Below are 15,176 nucleotides of genomic sequence, written 5' to 3'. Positions count from 1 at the left end.
TTTAAATTGACTGGAAAGCGCTCTAAGGGGGTGCCGTGCGTATGTCGCGTATGTCGGCGAGCGCCGGCACAGACGGGGTCCATACTTGTATAGTTTAACTAACTTGTTACAAATAACTATTATACAAACTTGACATTGGCTAATCTTTGTAAAGCCAGACGAGAGAAAAAAAAAGAAGAAAATTGTGAATTGTCCTCGTCTATTAATCAAATGTCAATGTCATTTAGAATTTTTGATAGTTGCCAATTGTCAGACTAAAATTCGCGCCATTTTTATTATTGAAAGACGAAAGTTAAATAAATGTGAATTTTGTAAACAAATAAACTGAAAAAATGTCAACACCTTCAAAGCGGCCGTCTTCGCGAGCTTCGTCAGAGGCAGCCACACCATCTCGCAGAACTAGATCGTCGCAACAGCTCGTTGTGCCTGAAACACCACAAAGATCTACCGGCACGCCTCAAGGTTAGAAAACAACCTATTTCCAGCGGTTTAATGGTTTTATGCATTTCCATAACATCAATAGCATTATTCAGATGCAATATGTTAGCAAACTGCTTCTAGTTGAGTAATCAACTTGTACTTATACTTATTGAGTAAGCATGATTTCATTGTTTGTTTAAGATGAACTTGTACAAACTTTTCTGGGTCTCTATTCTCTACCTATAGTTGAGTATCGACTAGTTAGGTACATTGCGAAATTTCAGGGCCTAGCTCTCATCTTTAGAGGCTCCCATACTGCAAAAGGTAACAATCAAGCTGTTTTTTGTTTTAACGCTCAACTTAAAGGAGAGAGCACTGTGTACTACACATATAAAGCTTTAAGTAGGTCCTGCGGTAGTGTAGCGGTGCAAGAGGAGTATCAAGATGTGACACAAGAGCTAAGTCATTTGTCAACTTGTGACAACTGTCACCTCTCCCGCACCGCTCCACTACTGCAGGAGCCTACTCAGTTATGTGCTATGGTGATGGTAGCACCAAACAAACATGTTCACATTGATTAAAATTATAGTTTGGAATAAGTACTGTAAGTACTTTTGTCAGAGGTTCACAAACATAGCGGATATGTAGCTTATGAATAATGTTTATAGATGGCACTCTTCATACTCCTCAACAAACTCCTGGCACTCCAAGGCGGCAGGCTCCAGGAACTTCACCAGCAAGACCACTGCCCTCCAGCCCATTTGGTAAGGACATCCAGTATCTCCTTAGATAGGTATTATAATATATGGTATATTTCATTCTGTTCTAGAACGAGCCAGTCACTTTTTGAACGTTATAAGTTGTATAATTAATATGATAATGATGATCAACCCATCACCAGTCCGCTGCTGAGCATGGGTCCGTAACTAGCATCCTGCCCAGGCTTCACATAGGTTGTTTATTACAATTTTTGTAGAGATCTCAATTTTTTTGAAAATAAAGTATAGCCTATGTTACTCAGGAGTTATGTAGCTTCCTACTGGTGAAAGAATTTTCAAAATCAGTTAAGTGGTTCCAGACATTACCCCCTACAAACAAACTCACAAACTTTACCTCTTTAGTAGTGTAGATAGTGTAGATAAAAAGCACTTTTATACATGCAGCTGAATTTGTTCCCTCCCCACTGAATTACATCATGTGTATCTAAAAGTCAAATCTTGATTTACAAGCACTTCCATGTATTGGTCAATAAATGATTGCAAAATATAAAACTTTATATTGTTGCAAGACAATCAAAAATTATAATATTGCTGAGGAGTAAAAAGTGTCTGTTTCAGTATCTTTCCTCATGTTCAGCAGAAATCAATACAATAATATATGTAATTATACTAAGCTCAGCCATCCAACATTATTATACCAACACCTCATGGTTTCAAAAGAGTGTTTTAATTAGTAATGTAAAATTTTAGTATTGATCCATACTTATAAAACAGGTAAGTAATTAAATGAAACTTTTGGGTATTCAATCTTATTAAATAATAATTATTAAATCGACACAGTTAAGAGTGGTGATAACCTAATGGTTAAGACGTCTGCTGGACTTCGTCTGTATTGGTGTTAGCTGGCGGGTGTGCTCTGCCTTTTTGGAGTTTTTTTTTTTGTTAAAACTGACTGAAAAGCGCTCTAAAGGGGTGCTGTGCGTATGTCCGCGAGGGCCGGCACAGACGGGGTCCATACTTGTATATTTTAACTAACTTGTTACAAATAACTACAAACTTGACATTGGCTAATCTTTGTAAAGCCAGAAGAGAGAAAAAAAAAGACGTCTGCTTCCTCTTCGGGTGGTGGGGGGTTAAAGTTTGTGATGTCTGCCAGTCTGCAGTTAATTAACATGGTAGACTCTGACCAAAACCTTTTGATTTTGTAAAAAGACCCATGCTCAGTAGTGAGCCGGAAGTTTTCTTAGTTTAAAGAGTTCTCACAGGATTTGAAAAACTTTAATCCATGGGAACGAAGGCATGTGCATCATCTAGTATTGTATAAATAAACTCTAAGTGGAGTCTTTTTCTATTAGATTTTATCACACTAATATTATAAAGGCGAAAGTTTGTATATGTGTGTGTGTGTATGTTTGTTACTCCTTCACGCAAAAACTAATAGACAGATTTGGCTGAAATTTGGAATGAAGATAGATAACATCCTGGATTAGCACATAGGCTCTTTTTTATCCCGGAAAATCGAAGAGGTCCCACGGGATTTCGAAAAACCTAAATTCACACGGGCAAAGTCGCGGGCATCGTCTAGTATGTAAATACAACTTACATATCTTACAAAGAAGCTGAAGTTGTACTAAAATTGTATTTTTTTTCAGGAACTGACATAGAAATGAGCTCTCCACTCAACTATGGTACGCCAAGTTCATTGAGCACCCCTCGGTCGCTACTGAGAGGGACAATGACCCCATCCAGGCAGAGGGCTGATTTGAGAGGGCATCAGAGTGGACCTAACGTACCAGCGCCAACTCCTAGCAGAGGGGTAAGTCTTATATGAAAATCTAGCAAGTAATACTATTTGGGTGTATTTTATAATTTGATTAAATCATTTTACCTATACTTGGGGAAAATAATTTTTTAATACATATCAATAACTGCACAACTGGCGGCCTTGGAGTACTTTTAGTCAGTTTAAGTACAGAGATAGCTTGCATCCTGGAGATGGCCTTTGGCTACTTTTATCCTGGAAAATTAAAAAGTTTCCACTGGATTTTAAAACCTAAATCCACGCGAGTAGGCCTCCCTTGCGTAGTGTTCTCATTAGTGGGAGGTCCTGGGTTCGATTCCTGGCAAGGGTTTGGAACTTTATAATTTCTAAATCTCTGATCTGGTCTGGTGAGAGACTTTGTCCGTAGCTAGTTGCCACCATACCAGCAAAGCCGAACTACCAAGCAATTTAGCCTTCCGGTATGATGCTGTGTAGAAACCAAAAGGGGTATGTATGGGTTGAATAAAAAACTTGGGGCCTCACCCCTTCCAGGTCCACCAGCTTCTTGGACTGCATCATCACTCACCACCAGGTAAGATTGCAGTCCAAGTGTAACTTGTATCTGAAAAAAAATAAGACTGTGGATATCATCTAGTCTTATTTTTTATTCAGATACAAGTTAGACCTGGACTGCAATTTTACCTGGTGGTGAGTGATGATGCAGTATAAGAAGCAGGTGAAGATGAAAGGGGTGAGGCCCCTAGTTTTTTATTCAAACCATATATACCCCTTAAGTTTCTACACTGCATCATATCGCTAAATCGCTTAGTAGTTGGGTATTATGTAAAGTGAATATTTCTTTTGCAGGCAACAACTAACGAACCAGAAACGTCCAGTGAGCCCCAGCTGGTGGTTTGGGGCACCGACGTAGCGATCGCGGAATGTCGCGAGAAGTTCATAAAGTTCATTCAGAGGTTCATTGAACCCACTGCTGACACCACTGAGCCGTTGTACGAGATTAAATTAGATGAGGTATACAAATCTCACTAAGTTTGGAAATGTTTACAAAATATACATTCTCGCTTATCTGTATGTATTTCTTAAGCAATGGAAACAGCAAGATAGAGATTTGAAGAATTTAACTTTGAAAATATAAAAATTACCTTCTGTGAAAAAATGTTTCTTCAAATTAAAATTATTTGAAAGTAGCAAACAATTTGAGAGTAAAAATCTCTAATATAGAGTAACATAAGTCAAAATTGCACTTATTAATGTTAGTGTTAATTCTGTTATTAAAAAATATTCTCTAAACTGAATTCAGTACGTTTCAAAAAAGTCTTTAAAACACATAAACATAATTTATTTAAAACAAAGCCAACCCTGCTAGACCTTCAAACTTAGTTCAGAGATTTGTAGGCTAAAATTGAATGAAACAATTATTTTTCAGATCCACACACTAGAAGAGCCATTTTTGGATTTGGATTGTGAACATGTCAAAATATTTGATTCAAAATTGCACAGACAACTTGTGTGTTATCCTCAAGAGGTAAGATTTTTCTATATCTAAATCATATACAAGGAACTAAAACTTTAATTTGCTATAATCCGTTGAAACTGACAAATCTGTATGGTGCAACATGTAGCATGCGATATGCACCGCCCGCCCTCCCACTATTAAACATGCAGGAAAAGCCAGCAATATATAGATTCGTCTGTTTCAGCCGATTATAGCAAATTAAGCTTTTAGTTCCGCACAGTAAAGCTTGCTTCAATACAATATATCTAAATCATTTCAGTTGTATTTGCACTCATTTATTTTTAACCCCCGACCCAAAAAGAGGGGTGTTATAAGTTTGATGTGTGTATCGGTGTATCTGTCTGTGGCATCGTAGCTCCTAAACTAATGAGTCGATTTTAATTTAGTTTTTTTTTGTTTGAAAGGTGACTTGATCGAGAGTGTTCTTAGCTATAATCCAAGAAATCGGTTCAGCGGTTTGAAAGTTGTCAGCTCTTTTCTAGTTACTGTTACCTTCACTTGTCGGGGGTGTTATTTTTTTAATTTACACTTGTAGTCATTGTAATAGTAGAAAAAAGCCAGCATTTATCGTTTCAAAGAATTTATCTACGAGTCAAACACTTTTCTCATTTTCAGGTAATCCCAGCATTTGATGCAGCGGTGAATGAGTTGTTCTTTGACAAGTATCCAGCAGCAGTTTTGGAGCACCAAATACAAGTGCGACCATACAATGCTCCCCAACGGAACATGAGAGATCTTAATCCAGAAGGTAATATCCAGTTGGCATATTAACAGGGATCGGAATAGGTAGTGCAAATGCGCGGGATACTCTGTGGCACCAAAGCAAAGACGCGTCAAAGACTACATAGATATTGGTGTGGGGTTTACGTTAGCAATGGCTGATTCGTTCGACTAACTATCGAACTATTCGATTGCTTTTATTTTTCATTCAATAAAAATTTCACAATTGAAAAACAATCGATTGTGTTCGATTGTTCAATCATTATTGTTGTAAGAAATGCTGTATTATAAGCTTCTTGAATTGTTGCATCGCGCGCGTGTCTGGGATGAATGAATCGGATGCAATTTCAATTCGCAAATTGTATTCGATTCAATTCAATTTATTCGTTCCAGACGGTGCGCTCTGCATTCCCAGATGTAACAATCGATTTCCGATGTATTTCCGACTCATTCGATTGTTTTTTATTAGCATCAATCGCCCATTGTTACTTTACACTACTTTTGGTATTTGCATCAATCGCCCATCCCTACATGGCACTACCTTTTTGCAAAACGACACCTATGAATATGTTTCAAAAAGTTGGGGCCCGTTTCCATCTATAGAAGTTGTTGCTCATTCCAGATATCGATCAGCTAGTAACAATATCAGGGATGGTCATCCGTACATCTGGCATAGTCCCGGAGATGCGTGAAGCGTACTTCAAGTGCGCGGTTTGCGGAGCCGCCGCCGCCGGGGAGCTGGAGCGAGGCAGGGTCCCGGAACCCGCCCACTGTTCACACTGCAACACCGCTCACAGCTTCCAGCTGATACACAATAGGTCGCACTTCAGTGACAAGCAGCTCGTGAAGCTGCAGGAGGCTCCTGGTATGTCCTTGTTCCATTAAGTCAAAGTCAAAGACAAATCATTTATTCAAATTTGGTACCTTTGTACAGTTTTTGGGTCTCAATTGTTGAATTTGTAAGATGTAGCGCCAATAATTATTTAAACTTAAAACTAAAGCTACTAGGGCTAGTAGGCATATCACTCAGCTAATTGTATAGTTGTAGCAGTTGCATTTAGTAGCTGCATCATCACTTGCCACCAGGTGAGATTGCAGTCATAGGCTAATTTGTAATGGAATAAAAAAATACTTATGTTGACGAAAGCCAGGAACTGTCCACATTGCAACACGGTAATCATTTTCATCTGTAAGCTCATGACCCCCAGTCCTAAACCATGTTGGATGATGTTTAAGTTTGTAATCATCTGCCTTGATTCTTATTTTAAAAAGAACATATGAATTGTAAATAAGGCATTCATAGATATTTCTCAATAATTTCATAGATTTTTATTGATATTAATTTCATAGTTTTTTGTATTGATTTAATAGTATTCTCATAGATATTTGTTTTCAGACGATATGCCGGCCGGTCGTACTCCGGCTACCGTGAGTGTGATGGCCCACGGCGCCTTGGTGGAGAAAGTGGGCGCGGGCGAGAGAGTGGCCATCACTGGGGTATTCCGCGCCGCGCCGGCCACTGTCAATCCGCGCAGGGCCACTCTGAAGGCGCTGCATCGCACGCATTTAGATGCCCTGCACTATAAGAAGACCCACAGTGAACGCTTACTGGAGACTGAGGAAGGGTGAGTGACTTACGTTGTCGATAAGTTTCTTAGCGAGTTGTTATTTGTCAAGTATGGTATGGTGTTTGTCGACAAATAATTATGTGATGGGCGATGGCCCATGGCGCTTTAGAGGAGAAAGTGGGCGCAGGCGACAGAGTGGCCATCACTGGAGTATTTCGCGCCGCGCCGGCCACTGTCAATCCGCGCAGGGCCACTCTGAAGGCGCTGCATCGCACGCATTTAGATGCCCTGCATTATAAGAAGACCCACAGTGAACGCTTACTGGCGACCGAGGAAGGGTGAGTGACTTATTGTGTCCATAAGTTTCTTAGCAAGTTGTTATCTGTCTAGTATTGTATGGCCGGACTTGCCAATGTTAACCAGCGTAGGACCACTCTGAAGGCACGGCATTGTACGCATTTAGATGCCCTGCATAAAATAGCCTATGCCCATCCCCGAGATACAATACAAAATGTACTAAATTTTGTGTGAATCGGGAAAGCTGGGAAAAGCTAGCAGATTTGCATTAATAGTATGGATATGGATTTTGGAATTCTAGCAATAGATGTACCACATACGTAAAGTGATTACGCTTCATTCTCACTTTGATCTTGATTCACATTTTCTTTTTTTTCAGAAAAGAACACCAGTTCCCACCAGAACGCATCGAGCTATTCAAAGCGCTGTCATCTCAGCCAGACTGCTACGAGCGACTCGCACGTGCTATCGCTCCCTCCATTTACGAAAACCTCGATATCAAAAAGGGAGCATTATTGCAACTATTAGGTGGGACCAAGAAGAATTTCAATGTCGCTGGACGGACGCATTTTAGGTGGGATTAGTAATAATAATTATTATTATGTTTCAGTTTTACCACTTATATAAGTCGAACCGGCAAAATTCGTTTATGCAGAAAAGCATTCACAATGTGTCACTTTTTGACCAAAATGCGACACATAAATAACGAAATTCTTTTAACCTATTATTTAGAATTTTATTCAGAAATAGTATAAAGTTAAGTATAAGGGCTAATTCGCAAGAGAGCTTTCTTAAAGTCCGTTAAAAAGCGTTCAAATAGTACAAATGCATTCCCAAGTATCTGTTCACACGTCAACGCTTTTTTATCGCGCTTTGTATTGTCAGCGCAACGCCGGTTTTTAACGTACCGCTTTTTTAACGCTCGTGCGAATTAGGGCTAGATGGCACTTTTTCATTCAGACTTGAATTTTTCAATTATGATAATACTAGATGATACCCGCGACTTCGTCCGCGTGCATTTAAGTTTTTTGAAATCCCGTGGGAACTCTTTGATTTTCTGGGATAAAAATATGTGCTAATCCTGGATATCATCTATCTCCATTCCAAATTTCAGCCAAATCCGTCCAGTAGTTTTTGCGTGAAGGAGTAACAAACATACACACACACACACACACATATACACATATACACATATAATATTAGTGTGATTTGATTTTATCTCTTTTATATATATATATATATATATATATATATAGATCTGAAATAAACATCCTCCTCTGCGGAGACCCCGGCACAAGTAAATCTCAGCTGCTGCGCTGGGTGCATGCGCTGGTACCCCGAGCGCAGTACACCTCGGGGCGCGGCTCATCAGCGGTGGGGCTCACGGCCTACGTCACCAAGGACCCCGACACGAGGCAACTGGTGCTGCAGACGTGAGTGGTCTACCTAGCATTAGGATATTTGGTGTTGAATAAAAGAAACAACTTATCGGCTTAAGCACTGAATACGAACAGGAAAATATATATTAGCCAAATTTTTACAAGGAAGTAATAAGTCTGTTTCCTAACACAGTTTTGACACGAATAAAAAGGGATGACGCTGTTTACTTTTAAAACAAAAGTATGTTTTAGATATCAAAATAGTTTTTAGTATATTTTTATTCATAAAACAAGATAAAATTATTTTTTGTAATTATACGTAACATAAACCAACAGTTTATCCTCTTAAATAATAAGAACACCTTCAAAATTCTTAGTTTTATAGCTCCATGATCATGCAAACGTCAATCTACAGATTTCATGTACAGGTTGTAAACAGAACGCTAGCAAAAACGAAGACAGGTGATAATTCTGATGATAACTAACAAAAACTATGTTTTTTTTTAAATCCTGTATTTTTAAACGTTCACAATATATTGCAAATAAAACATCTGACGATGCTAGAAGTCAACGAACGTTCCGTAAATAGGTCACTCGAAGTTTATGCTACGTCGTAGGTGGGGCACTGACCCGAGTTTGAAAAATACTTAAATCTCTAAAACTACAAGATAAGGCAAATGGTTATTGGCAATGGACTGTGTTAAGGTAGTATATTAATATCGCTGAGTTTTTGCTAGCGGTCTGGTTACACCCGGTATTTTAGGCATTTTGTTCCACCGCCGACAAGAAAGCGAAGAACTAATGACTAATTTCTCGCCCCATGATTCACTACAGGACGTGCTATGATTGGCTAGATATTTTCGCGCCATTCAAAAATAAGGTTTCTGTGCAGGTACATTGGCGTATCTCATAAAAGTGGTAATACTGCACTTAACATTTCAAATGCCTGTTTTGTTTACAGGGGTGCGTTAGTACTGGCTGACAATGGAATCTGCTGTATTGATGAGTTCGACAAGATGAATGACTCCACTCGCAGTGTTCTTCATGAGGTTAGGTCGTTTTTCTAAAAGGACCTCAAAATATTTAAAGTATGATATTTTGGTAAAAAAATTGGACAGGTGCTATTGGAATAATTTTCATGTTTCATGAACAAGTTCTAAGTTAGTAGAAATTATCTAACCTTACAGAGACCTAAGGTCAAAATCGCATGGATAACTGAAAATCAGGGTCCCTCTCACTAAAATATAAGTTGTTAGGAATTTGACAAATAGCTGCCAACTTGGAAAATAAATATTCCCTGTTCTGCAGATTTTTTATTTTTTTGACAAAAAGTTCTATGTAAATATAATGATCAAAAAGCTTCCCTTAGAGATGTGGTTGTGTTAAAGGTGTTGAATGAATTCAAAGATTTTAGTAACTAGCTGATACCCGCGACTTCGTTCGCGTGGATGTAGGTTTTTAAAATTCTCGTGGGAACTCTTTGATTTTCCGGGTTAAAAAGTAACCTATGAGCTAATCCAGGGTATATATAATCTATTGCCACTGTTTTTGCGTGAAGGAGTAACAAACATACACACACACACACACACACACACACACACACACACACACACACACACACACACACACACACACGCACGCACACACGCACACACGCACACACACACGCACGCACGCACGCACACATACAAACTTTCTCCTTTTAATTGCAATGTTTCTTTTAAGGTGATGGAACAACAGACCCTCTCGATTGCCAAAGCTGGTATAATCTGTCAACTCAACGCGCGCACCTCAATACTAGCCGCTGCCAATCCGGCAGAGTCACAGTGGAACAAGAACAAAACTATCGTGGAGAATGTACAACTACCACATACACTCATGTCAAGGTAAGATAACTAAAGCGCCGGCCACACAGGCCGCGTATGCGTAGATGTAGCGCGTACCATTGCGTTATAATGTATGGAACTGAGTTTTGAAATGAAATAAAAACTTCTTTAGGCGCGTTGGGCGATTTTGGGATTCGGTAAAAACTTCAAGGTCGCGTAATCAACATACTATTTTTTTTTTTTATAAAAAAGAATATTAGCCATGTTAAATGACTAATATTCCCCTTTCCTCACCAACTAAGCGTCAGGCTTGTGCTAGGAGTAGGTACGACAATAGTGCAACGGGCGGGGTTTGAACCGTCGACCTTTCGGTTTTCAGTCCACTCCTTTACCGGTTGAGCTATTGAGGCTCTGAAATATTATTAGCTTTTAATTTTTTTTTAGTGGAAGTATGCTTTCGGTTGACGGGGTACATCCTAACAGCTCCTCAAAGCAGCTTTTTGCTTTGTTAATAGTTTAAGCAGGGTCATTCTTAGATATTTGATGAAAATTATGAGTAGGTATAGACCGCGACAGGTATAGATGGCAATCGGGGTACGACGGGGAATCCTCGAACACCCGCACGTCACCCGCACTCGCCTGCATCGGGTTAGCGCGGAGGTGTTCCCTCTCCGATTGCCATTTCACCCTGTCGCGTACTACAGATAATAGGTATTTGTGCTTTTACTAGTAACTATTTTATCATTTGTCAGGTTCGATCTAATATTCTTGGTGCTGGACCCTCAAGACGAAGTGTTCGACCGCCGCCTCGCGTCGCATCTCGTGTCCCTGTATTACCAGGACCCCACCAACTCGCAGGACGATGAGGATGTAGTGGTGAGCTGACTCCTATCAAGTATTCTATGGTACTTTAAAGTTAAAATGGCGCCGATTCAGTTTTTTTTCCTTACACCACAAAAAAAATGTGTTCATGAACAAATAATCAGTATTTTAGACTTTATTACATTAATCTATAAAGGCGAAAGGTACTGTGGTGTAATTTTGTTACTCTTTCACGCAAAAACTTCTTGACAGATTTGGTTGAACTTTGGAATGTAGATGGATTATACTCTGGATTAACGCATTGGCTACTTTTTATCCCAGAAAATCAATGAATTCGCATTGGATTTTTACAGAACCTATATCCACGCGAACGAAGTGTCGAGCATCAGCTAGTTACTCATAAGTACAAGTAAAATTACTATATCATATAAAAGGGCTTTACCTGTACAGTCTAAAACAGATTTTTATTTATTTTTACGCTGATTAGTTTTTGATTTATCGTGCAAAATGTCGAAAAAATACGACTAGTACGGAACCCTCGGTGCGCAAGTCTGACTCGCACTTAGCCGGTTTATTTGAGTTCTATTTGTTTATTCTAGAATATGAGCCTGATGCGCGACTATATCGCGTTTGCAAAAGAAAACGTTCACCCGACGCTGTCCGACGCGGCGCAACAGAGACTCATCGATGCTTACGTGGATATGAGGTAACACCCTACTTTTTAGTGCTGTGGTCTTAGTAGGAGGTCCGAGGTTCGATTCCCGGAAGGGGCTTGGAATTTTTCAGTTTCTAAATCTCTGGTCTGATCTGGTGGGAGGCTTCGGCCGTTGCTAGTTACAATCCTATCGGCAAACCCGTGCTGCCAAGCGATTCAGTGTTTTGGTGTGATGTCGCGTTGAAACGAAAGGGGTATGGGCGTAATAAAAACTGCCATGCCGCTTCCATCTTAGACTGCATCATTACTTGCCACCAGGTGAGATTGCAGTCAAGGGCTAACTTGTATCTAAATAAATAAATCACATCACACTAATATTATAAAGGGGAAAGTTTGTGTGTATGTGTGTGTGTATGTTTGTTACTCCTTCACACAAAAACTACTGTACGGATTGGGCTGAAATTTAGAATGGAGATAGATTATACACTGGATTAACACATAGACTACTTTTTATCCCGGAAAATCAAACGGAATTTTTAAAAAACTTACATCCACGCGAAACAAGTCGCGGGCATCAGCTAGTAAATAAATAAAATTACTTTCGATCTCATCAACATCATTATCAACCGATAGACGACCACAGCTGTACTCTTGTAGGGGCTTTCACACGCCATGGCCCTGCGCCGCCGCCATCCAGCGGGGAATTCTGAACCCACAAATATAAAGCTGAAATCTTGACCTCAACTCTCTAGGCCTTCATCACTTTGAGAATGAGTATAATACGTGATTTAAAAATAAACACTTATTTTGAACCGACTTCAAAAAGTTAGTTCTGTATTTGACCCGCAACACGTATGTATCTTTGTGATTATCAGCTCAAACATTAGTGAACCTATTTTGATGTTTTTTTTTTTCTGTTTGTTCATCGTAGGCGAATAGGTAGTGGTCGCGGTCAGATCTCCGCATACCCGCGTCAGCTGGAGTCCCTCATCAGACTGTCGGAGGCGCACGCTCGAGTCAGACTGTCTCCTGTGGTTGAGATTATTGACGTCGACGAAGCATCGCGGTGAGGACCTTCAAATACTATGACATGCAATAGAATAGAATTTTTTATTAATTTAAATAAATTTTTATAAATTAAAACCATTAGCCCCAAAACCATTTTTTTGAGTCCCCTATCGTAACGCTTGACAAAACATGACTTGTTGACTTGATTTTCGATGGTTTAATAATTGTTTTTGGTTATACAAGTTTATTTCGGCTATCCTTGCACCAGATAAGATATTTTTTTTTTCTCTCTCGTCTGGCTTTACACTGATTAGCCAATGTCAAGTTTGTAGTTATTTACAAGTTAGGAAACTATATGTATAAGTATGGACTTCGTCTGAGCCGGCGCCCGCCGACATACACGCGGCGCCCCTTTAGAGCGCTTCCCAGTCAGTTCCACCACCAATAAACACCAGCAGAACACAAAAACTGGCCACTTCTAACAAAAAAACACTCCAAAAAGTCATAACACGCGCGCCAGCAAACGCCACCACAGACGAAGTCCTAATAAGATATTAATCCATACATAACCCTCCACAGATTACATAGAGAAGCTCTGAAGCAATCGGCAACGGATCCAGCATCAGGTCGTATAGACGTGGGTATCCTCACCACCGGGCTGGGCGCTGCGGCCAGGAGACGCCGGGCCGACCTCGTCGCCGCGCTCAAGGAGCTCATCAAGCCCTACAACAAGCCCCATACCATCACTCACGCCAAACTGCTGCAGGAAGTCAACGCCAACTCACAGATTGTAAGTTTATCCCCCACTTAGCTACACAAGACTTCATCAAACCCTACAAAAACCCTATATCACGCCAAACTGATGCAGGGTTGTTAGATTGGTGGGTCGGGTCACCTGATGTTAAGTGATTACCGCATTCATACCGATAACATTTGCAGCAACCGAGTACCGCCCATGTGTTGTCGGCCTTTCAGGAATTTTTTGGTCCGCCCTTGAATAACCCCATGTTGTAATCCAGTGGGAACACGCCGATGGGAGTTGATTCCACAGTTTGCATGTTCGTGGAAAAAAGATCTGGCACAACGGGCGGTCAATGTGCACCAGCCACCCAGGTGGCGAGGGTGAAATTGCTTGTTGCGTGAGGTTGTAGTTATTATAAACAAATTCTTTAAGTGCTCCGATGGATATGAAGCTCTTTATTTTTTGGTACATCTACAAATCGGTCCTAACCTCAGCTTGCCGGATTGTTACGGACATTATCTAAAGCCTGTATCGATGTGCTGATTGGTTCTTGTGTTTCAGACGGTGTCACGGGACCAGCTCGACGAAGCGTTACGCGATCTTCAGGATGAAGGGAAAGTCGTTATCGTCAGCCACACTCATCTCAGACTTTGTTAATATTCCAAATAATGGAAACAGTTCCAATAGTGTTACGGCCTGCGCAGACAAGTGTCTATTGTCCGCCGATAGCAAAAATAGGCCACTAAGTACTGTATTGCATAACACATACGATGGACACAGAACGCTAACACGTTTAAACGCCATGGTGACCTCGTCGGCTACGTATCCAAACAATTCGTATTGAAATGTATGACAATTAACTCACATGACTACTGTAGCCTCATATGTAGCCACGGCCGAACGACCCTTACGTGTAGACTGGATAGTCTGGCGACGCGTAGCCAAGACGCCAGTAATTTGTATACAAGTTACTCCTCCCTCACTCAGTGGCCGCGACGGACACCCGCGTGTCTTTATTTGGCAAGCTCATTTGGCTACGGTAGGTAGGTAGCCACTAGCCAGCGACGTCGCTATGGCGTCCCAGTGTGTTATGGCTCTAATGACGGCGAAAAGTCATGGTAAAAGATGGACTTGTCCTCCGCAGACTATATTATAGTACATCGTCTGGGCAGGCCCTTAAGATGTTTTTTACATTAAATGCAATACTTGACAACAATCAAGTTTATCATGGCATTGTTGTGATTTTTTAATATTGAATGGCCCACCTGTTTTAAGAACATTACGTAGTTATTGTAAGTGAATAAAATAAAATGTTTATTTTCTCAATGTGCTTTCATTTTATTTATTAAAAACAAAAGTTTTTTTTATTGAAATTTAAACTTTTCGAATCGTCAAGTGAAATAAACTTGTTCAAAATGATCTTCCTACCGATTTCTAAAGAAACAGCTCTTTGTCCTAATTCTTAAACTAATAAAGCTAGGTAAAACAAAATAAAAATACACAGTTGATCAATAAATTATATTTATTTACATAATATTAAGTAAACCAAGTATCAAAAATCTTAAGCTCAACAATATTTAAACGCGGCTAAACATACTATACTTGAAAACCTGAAAGATCTGCCACAAACTTTTTTCCATTGATTCGCTATTATGGACTAAGAGCCTGCGAGGGCCATTTCTTCGTCATTTTATAAAAGTTGAAAGTTTATCTGCGTATTG

General features: G+C 39.9%; 1 protein-coding gene across 2 annotated transcripts; it reads left to right on the top strand.

The window, feature by feature from the left end:
• Positions 1-246: 246 nt before the first annotated feature.
• Positions 247-14,781, top strand: LOC123875888 (DNA replication licensing factor MCM4). 2 transcript variants are annotated; one of them, XM_045921955.1, is made up of 17 exons: positions 247-462; positions 1,089-1,184; positions 2,792-2,955; positions 3,769-3,933; positions 4,349-4,447; positions 5,054-5,186; positions 5,781-6,023; positions 6,555-6,783; positions 7,403-7,597; positions 8,280-8,456; positions 9,364-9,451; positions 10,128-10,288; positions 10,981-11,104; positions 11,650-11,756; positions 12,637-12,771; positions 13,293-13,503; positions 14,017-14,781. In XM_045921955.1, exons 1-17 carry the CDS (start codon positions 333-335, stop codon positions 14,110-14,112), a joined length of 2,553 nt encoding a protein of 850 aa, XP_045777911.1. In that variant the 5' UTR covers positions 247-332; the 3' UTR covers positions 14,113-14,781. The 2 variants fall into 2 exon arrangements, with proteins under 2 accessions (XP_045777911.1, XP_045777912.1); XM_045921956.1 differs by lacking the exons at positions 247-462; positions 1,089-1,184 and adding an exon at positions 1,778-1,913.
• The last annotated feature ends 395 nt before the right edge of the window (positions 14,782-15,176 follow it).

Source organism: Maniola jurtina, chromosome 20 (assembly GCF_905333055.1).
Source record: "Maniola jurtina chromosome 20, ilManJurt1.1, whole genome shotgun sequence".
In the NCBI taxonomy this organism is placed as follows: Eukaryota; Metazoa; Arthropoda; class Insecta; order Lepidoptera; family Nymphalidae; genus Maniola; species Maniola jurtina.
Note: the sequence above shows the minus strand (reverse complement) of the source record. Positions and strands in the feature narration are given on the sequence as shown.

Coding starts and splice junctions, on each gene's coding strand:
- LOC123875888 (XM_045921955.1), top strand. CDS start 333: ATGTCAACACCTTCAAAGCGGCCGTCTTCGCGAGCTTCGTCAGAGGCA. Junction 4,448..5,053: donor TTGTGTGTTATCCTCAAGAG/GTAAGATTTTTC, acceptor TCTCATTTTCAG/GTAATCCCAGCATTTGATGC. Junction 10,289..10,980: donor CCACATACACTCATGTCAAG/GTAAGATAACTA, acceptor ATCATTTGTCAG/GTTCGATCTAATATTCTTGG.